At 39.7% G+C, this 15712-nt stretch overlaps 1 protein-coding gene across 2 annotated transcripts in view; it reads left to right on the top strand.

The window, feature by feature from the left end:
• The window catches only part of CDH8 (cadherin 8), a 507519-nt gene that overhangs the window by 344492 nt on the left and 147315 nt on the right, over window positions 1-15712 (top strand). For both annotated transcript variants that reach the window (XM_040329195.1, XM_040329196.1), the window contains exon 6: window positions 3011-3198. In XM_040329195.1, the coding sequence (XP_040185129.1) occupies window positions 3011-3198 (188 nt within the window). The remainder of the gene's footprint in view (window positions 1-3010; window positions 3199-15712) is intronic.

Here is a 15712-nt window from a genome sequence, read left to right as displayed (position 1 = left end):
TTATTGTATAGAATACAACATATAGCTATCGTTATGTTCATGCCGAGGATGCCAGCTGCAAGTGGCTTGTAGTCAGCAGCTGCTTAATTAACATGCTGCTGTTCTAGCTGGCATCAGGCTCCGGGGAAGCTGGGCTGGGTCAGAATACATCTGTATCATCTGACGAGTGGTACGTGCGTTATCAATTGTAGTATAGCTTAATTCATGATTTAGATGGCTGGAGAAGTGGTACTGCAGGCTTTATTTAGAGCAAGATGAAAAAAAATAATGTTTTATGTATTAGTTGGGATTTTTCAGTAAGACAATGCAGGCAGTAGTGCTGATGTGCAAAGTGTATTAATCCATAGCAGCCAATATGCTGAAGCCAGATCAATTAAAGAGAATCTGTCATTTTGTCTCTTACCAGCCCACCTCCTTTACCCACTTATATTTATATACATGGCAATCTTTCGCTGTTCTATTGAAAACATTGCAAATAGATAAAAATTATAGAATAACCCGTACTAAAGAAACAGCCCAAAAGAAAATAGCTGCTAACACAATTTTGCTGGCTGCAAACACAAATACAAAAGAACAAGTAAGTGTACCACTTGATATATGCAAATTGCACCCAAGTGAGTGTAAGCCCAGGTTCACACTGGGCTGCGGGAACGAAGCCATGCAAGTTCAGCTCAGAGTTCCGAGTTCAGTCCCGGTTTCGGCCTCGATTATAGAGACATCTGTGCAAAATCGCAACAAGTAGTACAAAATTGCTTTTTGAAATCGGTGCAGCACCACAGACGCGGCGTCAAACCAATTAGGGCGGTGCCATTTCCGGCAATTGCCACCAATTTGACAGCTGTGACCAAGAGAGAGATCCCCCTGCCACCCCCAGTGACACACACAGCCTCTAACCAGATATGGTTGACCCATGTTATAGGTGATCAAACAACACAGATGATAGCCAAGGTAAGAAAGGACTAAGTCTGGTCAAATGACAGGCTCAGATAGACCTCTTCCAACACCCACAGTGACACGAAGAGCCTCTTACCAGATATGGTTGACCCCTATTACAGGTGATCAAACAATGCCAATGATAGCCCAGGTAAGAAAGGACTTAGATTGGTCCAATGACAGGCTCGGATAGACCTCCTCCAGCACCCACAGTGACACACACAGCCTCTTACCGGATAGGGTTGACCCCTATTACAGGTGGTTAAAAAATGCAGATAATAGCCCAGGTAACAAGGGACTTTTATTGGTCGATTATCAGGCTCGGCCAGACCTCCTCCCAGCAAGATTGGTCTCACCAAGTCTTCACATATACACAGCTCTAGAGAAAGAACGCTCTTATGGTGTAGTATGTCATTAAAAAAATTATTTATTGTAGTTAAAATAATCTACTCACATGGTTTCCAAGTTCATATAGTGTGGTAATGAGAATGCATATGTTACCAACCAAAAAGATGGCCGTGCTCCGCTGCACTCTGTTGCGTGGTGATTTCACATGCTATGACTCCATCCAACGTGTTTCATAATCAAAAGACGGTGCCTGGACTGTTAGCAAATACCTCAACATTTTGGTATGGAGCAGCATTATTATTACTATATTGACAAAATCAGTGGCGGCTGGTGAGCAATAATTTGGTGGGGGTGGGGGCAAACCAATGCTACCACCCCCCTCCCCTGCTTGGGAGATGGACGAAAGGGCTTCTTATTTTAGGAGGCAGATGTCCAGCCTGGGATGACATTCTGATCTCCCCTTCCCCTCCCTCCCCTGTCTGAGCTGGGGAGTGCTGGATGTGGCTGGGCCTCTGCGGATGAGCCATCTGTGGAGACAGTAGTGGCTGGTGGGTCGGTCTGTCGGGCTTCCCCTGCGTCTCCTCCTGCCTTCTCTTAAGCCATTAGGATCGCGTATTTCTGATTGGCTGGAGGGATAATCAGTGTGACAATAGCGAACATTAATTCCCTATTGTCACACAACTGGGTGGCCTCAGGGGAGCAGTGATCTGAGCCCACCCTTTTTTGAAAGCCTATCAGAGGTTCTAATTACAAGGTTAAAAAAAAAAAAAAAAAACATTGAAAGTGAGAAGGGAGACAGTGGCGAGAGTAAATTGGGCTCAAGTAAGAATCAGAGATGTTTTTTTACTTTAGAGCCACTTTCACATGAGAATACATTACTTTATTTTAGTCATGTGACTGTAATTTTTAATTAACTTGACTTAAACGGGAAGTAAACCCATCCATAAAAACAGTTTAATTTCCGATACGTGCAGGAAATGTAAAGGACCGTACACATGGTCGGACCAAAATCACATAGGAATTAAGTAAAAGAGACATTTTCTCTATCTAAACTCTGACGGAATTCCTCGAAATTTCCAATGAAAATAATCCGATGGGGCATACACACGGTCGGAATTTCCGATGGAAACAGTCCGTCTGACTTTTTCCATAGAAAATTCAGATCGTGTGTACGGGGCATTACACTTCCATTGGTTGTGCTCTCAACCAAACTGTCAAACCATCCAATGGCTGAGGTCATAACTGATCACATGTGCAGCATCATGACAGTTGTAGAGTAAACAGAGGAAAGGATGGCAGCTTCCTTGGCTGAAAATGATAGGGGGTTTTACTTACACTTTAAATGAAAATAACCTTTATTTATTTTTTTAAGATTAACCTTTATTATGCTTTCTGAAATAAACCTGTAGTATTTGCTATTGGAACAATTGTTTTTGTTTTGAGAGAAAGGAAATGTTGCATGAGGTCCACATGAGATGTTTGCCATTGACCCATTAGTATCTGCAAATTGCCCTGGTTGAGAAAGTTGTGGTGAATCTTCACTGTCAATATAAATATTTTTGTATGGTATGAGATTGGTAGTATTATATTTTAACATAATACTTGTATATGACAAAAAGTAAATTTTAGATTACTTTGAAAACTGTGGAAAATTCTTGGTAGAATTAAGTCAGATTTGGTGGTAACTGCATTAACTTTAGTTGTAATATTTCTCTCCCTTATTTGTAAGGTCAGTATCAGTTTGTAGTGCCAGAGGACATCGCTATTGGTGACTCAGTTGGACGAGTGAAGGCGAATGACCGCGACATCGGAGAAAACGCTAAATCATCCTTCGATATCATTGACGGTGATGGGAAGGACATGTTTGAAATTGTTACAGATTCCCAGACACAGGATGGAGTCATTCGACTAAGAAAGGTAACTGCTCACATTAAATAAGCTGCCAAGTTCTTAAACAGTACATACATTCCATTAATCTGCACTATAGGCTGTCTCATTTGTGATTTGTGAGCACGACTTTGTACACTGTTGGCTGTGTACACGGTCCTTCATCATCTTCTCTTTATACCTCTTGAAATTATAGATGGGTGCCATTAAAGCCTCAAATGTTATGCTAAACTGTATTTATCATAGAATAAGTGAGAATGAGAGTGGTGTGTTATATAAGTACAACGTTTTTGGTAAAATCTATAACTACTTATAAGCAATAACCACTGGATTGGGATAAGGCAATATTCTTGTCTTTGGTAGTCAGGAGCAGTGGATAAATGTAGCTGCATATTGAAGGTTTTCATTAATAGGTTACAAGGTGTGTATAGCCACAGCTTTTTAAATATAAACCGAGCGGGTTGAACAAAAAAAACTGACAGCTCTGATTGGAGCTGCTGTACTAACGATCCAACATTAGTACAGCAATCTCCTCCGCTGAGCTGTTGTGTTCTGACAGGGGGACAGCCTTCCTCCAAAACACTCCAATCAACACTCTCAGCCATTGATTGAGAGCGCTGATCGGGAGTCGGTTGGCTGCTGGTTTTCCAGCATGCTCATCCAAAAGAAGCCGGCCAAACTGCCAGCTTCCGTCAGACCGACTCACATAGTTCCATAGTCCATCAAGTCCAACCTGTGTGTGTGCTTTATGTTTATATTACATTGTATTCCCCTGTATGTTGTGGTCGTTAAGGTGCCTATTTGATCATTTTTTGAAATTATTGATGCTCCCCGCAGAAACCACTGCCTGTGGAAGAGAATTCCACATCATTACCGCTCTTACAGTAAAGAACCCTCTACACAGTTTAAGATTAAACCACTTCTCTTCTAATTTTTGTGAATGGCCGTGTGTCTTTTTAAATCCCTTTGCATGGAAAAGTTATATGCTTATTGTGGGGTCACCACAAGTAAGGTATTTGTACATTGAAATCATATCCCCTCTCAAGCGTCTCTTCTCCAGAGAGAATAAGTTCAGTGCTTGCAGTTTTTTCCAGTTGCTGAGATCCTCCAGTCCCTTTATTAGCTTTGCTGCCCTTCTCTGGACCCTCTCCAGCTCCAGCACATCCCTTCTGAGGACTAGTTCCCAGAACTGGACAGCATACTCCAGGTGCGGCCGGACCAGAGTGGGAGAATTATCATTTTATCTCTGGAGTGAATACCCTTTTTAATGCATGCCAATATTATGTTGGCTTTGCTTGCCACAGCTTGTCATTGCATGTCATTGCTGAGCCTGTCATCTAGTAAGACCCCAGGTCCTTTTCCATCCTAGATTCCCCCAGTGGACATACACGACGAGCCGAATGTCGGACGTTTTTTTTATTGAAGCGGCCTATGTCTCCTGACATTCAACCAGTGTCTATGGGGCTTTAAATCCCTGCCAGTTTATTTTTTACTGTCTGGTGTCCAAGGAGATTTCCCTTTCCAAATCTCCCCCAAATTCCACTTTTAGAAAACTGTCTAAAACATTATAGTTTTTTTATTAGACGATTTTCCTCACCTATATAAGTATAATGCAACAAATGTTGTATTTCTCCTCAATTTTATTCTCAATTCCATTGGTCACCAGGACAATAGGATGGTGAAGTGAAACCCCACACCACTACTAAAAGGTCCACATATGACATTATTCCAATAAAATTCAGGTTGACAATCCAAAGAGTAGCTGCTTACAAGACCTCTGCTTGCAATGTCACTGGAAGAAATACCAATAAAGATCTAGTTAACTTTTAGTTCATTCACATTGTTTTTCAATCAAGCCCTAATGAAGGGGCATATTCGGACCCCAGAAATGCGTTGGATACTCTTTGGATTGTTTTGCTGACTTTTATTCGAAGAAAGTCCTATCTGGACCTTTTAGCAGTGGTGTGTTGCTTCAGTTGACATTTTTTATACTATACCACAAGCCGAAAGGCTGTGGAAATCCTCCGAGGTGTATAAGCCACTTGCCTGGGGACTAGAATGCTTATACTGTACCAACATCAATTTTTTAGATAGAAAGGAAATACTGTACCTCCCTCCAGTGAGTTGCTGGGGCCTTTACTACTCTCAACTAACAGTGACAACATTGGTCAGGAAGAACATGATTTCTCTTCCCCATAAAGAGATTGGGACCACATTTAGCAGCAAGCTGTAAAATCTTCCTGTGCTCTAAGCAGCACCTCTAAAAAAAAAAGGAGAAGAGAGGAGTCACTCCCCTGAACCATTTACTTAGTGTGCCAATTTTAGATTGGCTTGAGCTTTTGAGTTCTGTAAACAATTTTTTAGCAACGCATGTTTAGAATATACTTGAAATGTGAAAAAAATCCTAAAGCTCCTCCTGCCCTAAAATAATCATATGATAAATTTAAAGTCTATGTAAACCCTAATGTCTTGTACACATGATCGGAATTTCCGATGAAAAAAGTCTGACGGAATTTTTTCATCTAATATTCTGATCGTGTGTGTGCTCCATCTGAGTTTTTCCTTCAGAAATCCCTACAGACTTAGAAAGAGAACATGTTCTCTTTTTTTCCGATGAAACAAATTCTATCGGAAATCCCGTTGGTCTGTATGGAACTCAGAAAAAAACACGCATGCTCAGAATCAAGTTGACACATGCTCGGAAGCCTTGAACTTTATTTTTCTCGGCTCGTCATAGTTTTGACGTCGGAATTTGGTGTGACCGGTTGTATGCAAGACAGCTTGAATGAAATTCCGTCTGAAAAATCCATCGGAGTTTATCCCAACAGAAATTCCAAACGTGTGTACAAGGCATTACAATGAACTTTTCCTATTTGCCTCCTTCTGGTCTTCTAAATATATAGCTGACAATGTTTTGTTATATCTGTTAGTTAAATATTTTGAACTTGTAACTTCCTGTGCTTTTTGCCAGTGCTACACTCGTATTAATTTGCATTCTTCCTAACGCTCTCTTGGTGGGCTACAGAAAGCCCCTCCATGTTATTGAGACAAGGAGGAGAAATGCTCTATAGCTTATTCTTAACAAATTTTCTGTCTTAGGGTAACAATTTTGATCTTAGTTAAATTGAGCATTGTCACCCTAGGAAGGAAGGGTGTTGATAGGAGGATCATGTTAAATCAAAGTATTTCAAAGGAAGTAGGATCAAGTGAAAATAAAGAAAAATAACAGAAAAATAAGGATTGTTCAGCTGTAACATATACACTTTTGGTTTTTGGGTATAGATAGACTTTAAAGCCTCGTACACACGATCAGTCCATCCGATGAGAACGGTCTGAAGGACCGTTCTCATCGGTTAACCGATGAAACTGACTGATGGTCCGTCGCACCCACACACCATCGGTTAAAAAAACGATCGTGTCAGAATACGGTGACGTAAAACACAACAAGGTGCTGAAAAAAACTAAGTTCAATGCTTCCAAGCATGCGTCGACTTGATTCTGAGCATGCGTGGATTTTTAACTGATGGTTGTGCCTACTAACGATCGGTTTTGACATATCGGTTAGGAATCCATCGGTTAAATTTAAAGCAAGTTGGCTTTTTTTTAACCGATGGTTAAATAACCTATGGGGCCCACACACGATCGGTTTTGACCGATGAAAACGGTCCATCAGACCGTTGTCCTCTGGTTAACCTATCGTGTGTACGAGGCCTTATAATTACCAGACTGAAAAAAGAAAGTATTTTTAAATGTTCTTTTTCTTTAGTCACAACTTTCACAAAATAAAGTGTTTAAAAATCATTATACATACCCTTTAAATTTTATGGCTTAACAAATGTTAAAACTCCAAAGTCAAGCTGCAGTAAACAACAACTAAAATAAAATAAAGGTACATAAAATATTTACGCATATAAAAAAACATAAACCTGTAATATTTCATGAAATCCATATTCCAGTTTTATTTAATATAATAAAACTCATGTATTGATATTATAGTCCCTTTATTATCAGTATCAGCCATTGATTTTTTTAAAACATAATCTTGCAATTTTTAAAAGTATAAAGTTATCACAGATACATGGCAGTATATAGCTGGGGAGAATTAAAAGCAACAAAATAAATCTACAATTCCAAGAATGGAGCTGTAGGCTACAGAAGGTTAGTAAGCATAGACATTCCTTAAATCACTTCCGAAGGATCATTACACAGCTAAGAAAAAAAAAGGATATAAATAAATAAGAAAGAAACTCCAGTGGTTGATATTCAGTCGGAATCCTGGGTAGCCTGCAATCTATCAAGCTCAATAAATTATTTCTTGTGTTTTTGCTCGCTTCACAAAGGTTTAACAGAGGTTCTTCTATAATTAGGTGAATAAATAATTACTATTTCGCTGTAAAATCCTAGATCCTGTTCAGCCTTTATATTTTTCCACCAAGAGGAAATGATATCTACATTCAGTACGTTTTGTAAAAGGCATAGCTATGGATGTCAAGAAATGGTCAGCCTTACTATTTTATATCAAACCATATAGACTATTATGAACATTGTCTGGGGCCAGACAAACAAAACAGGGTGAGTTTGTAATTAGAAGAATTAAAACTCAGGATTAACCAACCACCCTAATTCCTCTTGTGAAAAATCGAAGCCATCATGATGGTGCATTTAAGCCCCCTGTAAACATGTTAACTGACAACTATTTAAAAAAACAAAAAATGATATATGAACCAATCCCTATGGCTTGGAGCTCCAATCTCTTTAAGTAAGCTGATGCTCCTAGGGATCCAGTTGGGGGGTTAACTGGGCAATTGAGATCTTCCACATTGATGAAATTATTTTATTTATTCAGAATCTCCACTTAGATGGAATAGTAGAGATGGTGGAAGTGATGTCACCTAGGTAGGTTACAAGTAGATGTACATGTGATCCACCTAGATGACATCACTGCCACAAACTACATTCCACCTAGTGGCCAATAAACAATATTTCCCCAAGTGGAGCTCACTACCAACTGATACTAGACGCCAATTGTATCACCTTAAACTGAGGAAGTGGGAATTTAAAGCCCCAAATTGTGTTTAATTTAGTGAAATTTAGTAATTGGAGGTTTTACTAAAACAGATGATTTGTGCTATCCTTAGAAAAACCACATTGAGCGCCTCTGCTAATCGAATTACCTAAGGGCCCTTTTTGCTTACTCCTTCAACCACCGAGATGATACCGTATGTGTTTTATGGCACAATGTCTTGTATTTCCTGTTAACATGAGATTTAACACCTTGTTTAAAACTGTCTGAACTAAAATCAATGTATTGAAGAGGCTACACGGGTATGCTGTTCCTGTTTCCGGAGCGCAGGCGTCAGTAAAGTCAACGGTGACTTCTCAAGTAAGTATTGCCTAAACAGTGCATGTTTGGGAGTTATTTACTGTACCTATAGGTAAGCCTTATTATAGGCTTATCTGTAGGTAAAAAACAACCAAGGGACTTTAACAACAGCAAAAACAAAACTATTTGAATCTCTCAACTTTGTCCCAGCCCTTATTTTCACCAGACTGTGTTGTAATACAAGACATACTGTAAGCATAGATGTTTAGCCAGGAAGCAGATATTTTCCTGAGATTGCGACTTTGTAGTGTAACTGAGAAATACACACCAATAAAGGAAGAAAACACCATTAATTTATGCATCTTGACATGAGATGTATAATGAAATGAACCTCATTAACAATGACCTTCTCCAGTTCATTTTATTTTCAGGCTGTTAGAATACAGAATACAGTATTATTGAAATCTGGAGTTTTATGTAATCAATCTGGAATTAATCTTCCCTAGTTAGACCTCTCTCAGCTACAAAAATCCTGCTAGTGCCATATAATCAAGAATATGTGTAATCTGAAGGTTCTGAATGTTAGTGCAAGAAATGCAATAGGGGTCCTCGGGCTTCCCCAGCACCCCTTCTTCCAACACCCTACCAATTGTAAAACCCCATACATCCCCCACGTCCAGCATTTCCATATTTTCAAGAGCCCCTATTCCATTATTTTTAATTGCACTAATGTAAGAAATAGAATACAATTATACATTTACCATGCAGAAACAACTTTTTTTTTTGTCCTACGCTTCATTGTTGTTGGGTTTATGTTTGTTTTTTTGTATGTGAGAAGTAAATATTCACCAAGGATGTGGCTCATACACTTCACACAATGTTTGCTAACAGAAATCATAACAAGTGATCAATACACAGAGCAACATGACACATGTACCGTTGGCAAACTGCTGAGCAGTACCTACATCATCTTATGCTATTCCATACCAATTACTGTATTTATTGAGGTATAACACTCACTTTTTTACCCTGAAAATAGAGGATAAACTGTGCCTGCGTGTTATACACAGGGGGCTGTGGAAAGTTTTTTTCCTGAAACGTTCCTCTTAAAGTTAGAGTGTGTGTGTTATACACCTGTGCATGTTATATGCCGATAAATACGGGTATCTCTAAAAAAAAAACTCTAAATCTGGAACACAAATGAAGAAGTGATTAACATTATTTTTAGAGATCAATAAAAACTGAGGTGCTACATGCAGATACCTGTAGCAGGTTTGTACCTGGGATGCCTGCTTTGTAAACTGATGGGATAGAGAGGGAGACCACTAGCTGGATTTACTGGAGGGAGAGGGGTCACCAAGGTCATCACCATGGTGTAAATGTTTCTTAGGCCCCGTACACACGGTCGGACCGAACCGATGAGAATGAACCGAAGTTCAGTTTCATCGGACCAAACCGACCGTGTGTATAGGCCATCGGTCTGTTTTCCTTCGGTTCAAAATTTTAAAACATGCTTCAAAACCGAACCGATGGACCGCTGCCCGATCGGACCAAACCGATGGTTAGTACAGAAAAGCATCGGTTCAAAACCCGTGCATGCTCAGAATCAAGTCGACTCATGCTTGGAAGCATTGAACTTCGTTTTTTTTAGCACGTCGTGTGTTTTACATCACCACGTTCTGACCCGATCGGATTTTGAACTGATGGTGTGTACGCACATCAGACCATCAGGCCACTTCTTCGGTGAACCGATGAAAACGGTCCGTCGGACCATTCTCATCGGTTTGGTCCGACCGTGTGTACGGGGCCTTAGTAGTCTGAAGAGTAGACACTAGGCTAGACGATAACTTTCCGGAACACTAGCTTCCAAAAAAGTTATCCTATTGTTTGCTGTGTTCATATATATATATATATATATATATATATATATATATATATATATATATATATATATATATATACTCACAATTTGACTCGATTGGATTTTGAACTGATGGTGTGTACGCACATCAGACCATCAGGCCACTTCTTCGGTGAACCGATGAAAACGGTCCGTCGGACCATTCTCATCGGTTTGGTCCGACCGTGTGTACGGGGCCTTAGTAGTCTGAATTGGGGGTTTAATTTACAGGGATTTTGGGCCGCTGCTGCTTTTCTCTCCTATAATTTTTTTGGTCCACCAAAATCTTTAGTGGCTGCTGTCTGTTTCCTCATTGTGATACATTACGTTCTATTTCCCAATTAGTACCTGTGGTGCTGGTTTTTCTTTTCCAAACTGTAAACCCTACTGAGATTTGTGATTTGTAGCTGGGATTTTATTTTTTGTAATAAAGATTGGACTATTTATACTAGTTTGTGGTTAGATGCTCTTTTACTTAGGTTTTTTTTTTTCTTAGCTGTTTGTATTGCAAGTAGTTTAGCAAACTTCTTTTCAGGTTCTTACATATTTCATTTTCTGGAGAGACAGGTCACTTTAATAACCTCCTTAAAGTGGATGTAAACCCGAAATTATTATTTATTTATTTTTGATGTCCCAATGTACAGTATAAGATTTCCTATCATCTGTGCCCGGTCTTGCCACACAGTTAATCCAGCTCTGAGCAATCCTCTTTTATTGTTCAGTGAAATAAAACGGACTTACAGAGAAAAACCTTAGTCCGTTCCACCCCCTTGCTGTGAGTGACAGGTTATTTACATATCTCATGCACTAGCCTGGAGACAGGCATTATTTTTTTAATTCCCACCCCCACTCCTTTTCTGACGTCATGTGGTTACTTTTCTGTATTTTGACTGGAAGTTAGTGATTATAGCAGAATTTAGTGTTGTGTTTAGTGCATGTTGACAAGGGGAGTGTAGAGGAGGGCGGGTAGTCTACTGACATTACGACTCTACCCACCGAGCTCCAGACAATAGACCCACCCACAGAATCTGCGGTTTTTCAGTTTTTATAACAGACAGAGGGGAGACATATGACAGGTAAGGATACATGCAGGAGGCATATATATCCTTATAGATCAGCACTATGGCAGTAGTTTAGAAAGGATGAGAGTGGGTTTACATCCACTTTAAAGTGTATTTCCACTGTTGCGAATTTTGAGAAAACCCCACTATATGTATGGTATGTGTTCCCATTCACACCTATTTTTATTTTCAGTAACAAGAAGAGAACACGTATAGCTAAGTTATCACCAAAGATGAAAGGTTCTCTCGAGCCAGGGATGCCTGGGATTTTATGTCAAGCTTTGTGCACGTTTAGGAAGAGTGATCTTTTATGAGCAGAAAATAATATTTATGAGCAGAAAATAATTCTTGGGGCATACTTTATACAAATTAAAATCTGTTGCCGTGGTTACCAGGATGCAACGATTCTATTTTTTGCCAGTTTTAGAAAATGTTACCTGACTGCAGATTGAAATGGAAAGCTAGTTATAAACATTATATTATTATGATTATTGTTATTATTATTATTATTGTTATTTTTTTTATTTTTTTTAAGAAGTGGAGTTTTATCTGTGCGAAAAAGTGCTAGCGCCAAAGGAAGAAAGGAAGGAAAAGAAAAGAAATGGGAATTGCATTACCTCATTATATAGCAGGTGTAGACGTTTCCAGTAAACAGACATGCAAGACAGTTAATATCTTAATATTCTGCAATATGTTCCATGTAAGCCCGATATTTGCATATTCATTAGTTCTGGCATTTTTACAGCTCATTGTCTCTAGTCTGCAATATCCCGAAAATTTGGTGGATTAAAGCACATTAACTTACTCTCTTATGTGAGTCCCAACAGGGATTTATATGGTTGTATTTTTCTGCTCCCGTTTTCTTAGAACCTTGATACACATCGTCTGTGCCCCTTCATGCAGGAAAGAACCATTTCCCTCATTTCTCGGGATGATCAATGATGTCTTACAATATGTTAGAGCATTTAAACATATTTTAAAGGTGATCTCCAGGCATATTGAAAAAAAAACACCAAATAATGAAGTTTTGTTCATGAAGAATACAATATTAATTAAACTAATGTAAGTAACTGAATTTGCCTATATAGAAACCTCCTGCATTCTGTTGTACAAAGGCGCTAGAGGAGGTAGGCTGCCTTTAGCGCCATCAGGAGACCCTAGTCTTCCTCAAGCCTTTAGCCTAGTACACATGGGCCGAATGTCTGGCTTCTGTCAGACGAGCATGCTGGAAAAACAGCAGCTGTCCGGCTCCCGATCAGCGCTCTCAGCCAATGGGTGAGAGCGCTGACCAGAGTGTTCTGGCGTGGGGGCCACCTCCCTGTCAAAACACAAAAGAACAACAGGGAAGATTTCTGTACTAATGTCAGATCGTTAGTACAATGGCTCTGACCTAGTGTGTACCAAGCTTGAAGGGGTTGTAAAGGTCATCAAATACAGTCAATGAGTTTCAATGGAATAAGCCTCAACCTTGTTCAGGGCTTGAAAAGTCAATGTAAATAAAATCATGACAGTGGCAAAAGAAGTGTTTGCCAGACTGTAAATTCTTGACTATGTACCAATAAGTGCCTGGTTTAAAAGCTCATCTCAATTGAAGGACACTTTGAAACATTTAATTTTTAAGAGCATCAAATACAGTCAACGTGCTTCAAGAAAAAATCCTGCCCCTTTTTCAGGGCTTGGAAAATTTATGTTAAAAGGGTTGTAAAGGTACAATTTGTTTTTCCTAAATAGCTTCCCTTACCTTAGTGCAGTCCTCCTTCACTTACCTCATCCTTCCATTTTGCTTTTAAATGTCCTTATTTCTTCTGAGAAATCCTCACTTCCTGTTCTGTCTGTAACTCCACACAGTAATGCGAGGCTTTCTTCCTGGTGTGGAGTGTCATGCTCGCCCCCTCCTTTGGACTACAGGAGAGTAGCGGGCGCAAGTACGTTTGTGAATCGGCGTATCTAGGTCATTTACATATTCTACGCGTAAATCTACAGGAGCGCCCCTAGCGGCCAGCGTAAATATGCACCCTAGATACGACGGTGTACTAACACTTACGTCGGTCGGAGCAAGCTGAAAATCAGGCGTATCTAGCTCCGTGAATAGCACACATAGATACGACGGCGCATCTTCTAACTTACGCTGTGTATCAATAGATGCTGCAAGGCTTTTCTATTATGTGATCGCTGCGGCTGGCTCCCGCAATGGTCACATGATCTAGATCCCATCTGGCTGGCTCCTGATCACAAACTCATGTCCCTGTAGACACATATGTATGACAGCTGGGCATTTAAAACCCACCTTTCTTGCTGCCACATTTAAGGACTGGATAAATAGAAACAGAAATTCTTTGGTGGGTAAAACAGTTCCATTATATTTACTCAACTGTGTATTGAACATTTTAAAGCTTTAAACATAGATGCCAATTAGTTTTTTTGTTATTATTCAAGTAATTATCCTAGTAATATAAAGAGTCAGCAGGACTGGAAATTAGGGTTATATGAGGAACAAAATGTTTTGTTTCTGCATGATCAACCCCTCTGTTTATATTGCTGAGTCACTCCACCAATAAATGATACCCATGCAGCTTCAAGAGGTCAGAGTCTCTCAACTGTTCTGCTATGTGCTGCATCTCAAAGATTTTTGATGGTGGATGAAGGTTGAGCCTGCCTGCCTTCTGAATGCCAAGGATTGAAACCAACACACGTGCGGCTTACCCACCTGCTGCACATAATATGAACATTGTACACAAGCCATGTTCCCGGCACAAGCCATTCCTTATTATAAAATCTGTAAACAATGGTTAAAACAGTATAAAACCAGTGCCCTTATTCCTATTCAAATTCAAGACCTATCAATGCTATATCCATATGAACATACATACAATACTGCAAAAGCCTCAGACCTAGGCTGTGTAAAGTATTTGCATATAAAGTGCAGTCTAAGCTCCATTAAAAAGTATAAGGGAGCTATATCGTAAAAAGGTATTTAAGAATGTTGTAAAAAAAAAAAAAACATATATATATATATATATATATATATATATATATATATACTGAGTAAAATTATAGACGCAACACTTTTGTGTTTACCCCAATTTATCATGAGCTGGACTCTAATGCCGCGTACACATGATCATTTTTCGGCATTAAAAAACATTGTTTTAAAAAAATTCATTTAAAATGATCGTGTGTGAGCTTCTGTCGGGTTCTGAAAAACGGCAATTATTTTTTTTCGAACATGCTGCATTTTTTAACGACGTTTTAAACAATGTCGTTTTTCGGGTTGTAAAAAATGATCGTGTGTGGGCTAAAACAACGTTAAAAACCTGCACATGCTCAGAAGCAAGTTATGAGACGGGAGCGCTCGTTCTGGTAAAACTACCGTTCATAAAGGAGTAAGCACATTCATCACGCTGTAACAGACAGAAAAGCGTGAATCGTCTTTTACTAACACGGAATCAGCTAGAGCAGCCCCAAGGGTGGCGTCATCCGCATGGAACTTCCCCTTTATAGTGCGTTGTACGTCACTGCGCTTTGCTAGAGCATTTTTTTAAAACGATGGTGTGTGGGCAACGTCGTTTTAATGATGAAGTTGGAAAAACTTTGTTTTTTCTACATGCTGAAAAACTTTGTTTTTTTCATGCCGAAAAATGATCGTGTGTACGCAGCATAAGATCTACAAATTTTTCTATGTACACGAAAGGCCTATTTCTCTAAAATATTGCTCACAAATTGGTCTAAATCTGTGTTAGTGAGCACTTCTCCTTTGCCAAGATAATCCATCCACCTCACATGTGCGGCATATCAAGATGCTGATTAGACAGCATGAATGTTGCACAGGTGTGCCTTAGGCTGGCCACAATAAAAGGCCACTCCAAAATGGGCAGTTTTATCACACAGCACAATGCCACAGATGTTGCAAGTTTTGAGGGAGTGTGCAATTGGCATGCTGACTGCAGGAATGTCCACCAGAGCTGTTGCCCTTGAATTGAATGTTAATTTTTCTACCATAAGCCGTCTCCAAATACGTTTCAGAAAATTTGACAGTACATCCAACCGGCCTCACAACCGCAGACCACGTGTAACCACACCAGTCCAGGACTTCCGCATCCAGCATCTTCACCTTCAAGATCGTCGGAGACCAACCACCCGGACAACTGCTGCAACAATCGCTTTGCATAACCAAAGGATTTCTGCACAAACTGTCAGAAACCGTCTCAGGGAAGCTCATCTGCATGCTCGTCATCCTCATCGGGGTCTCGACCTGACTGC

The sequence above is a fragment of the Rana temporaria genome, chromosome 11 (assembly GCF_905171775.1).
Source record: "Rana temporaria chromosome 11, aRanTem1.1, whole genome shotgun sequence".
NCBI lineage: Eukaryota > Metazoa > Chordata > Amphibia > Anura > Ranidae > Rana > Rana temporaria.
This window is presented reverse-complemented; position numbering and strand designations above follow the sequence as displayed.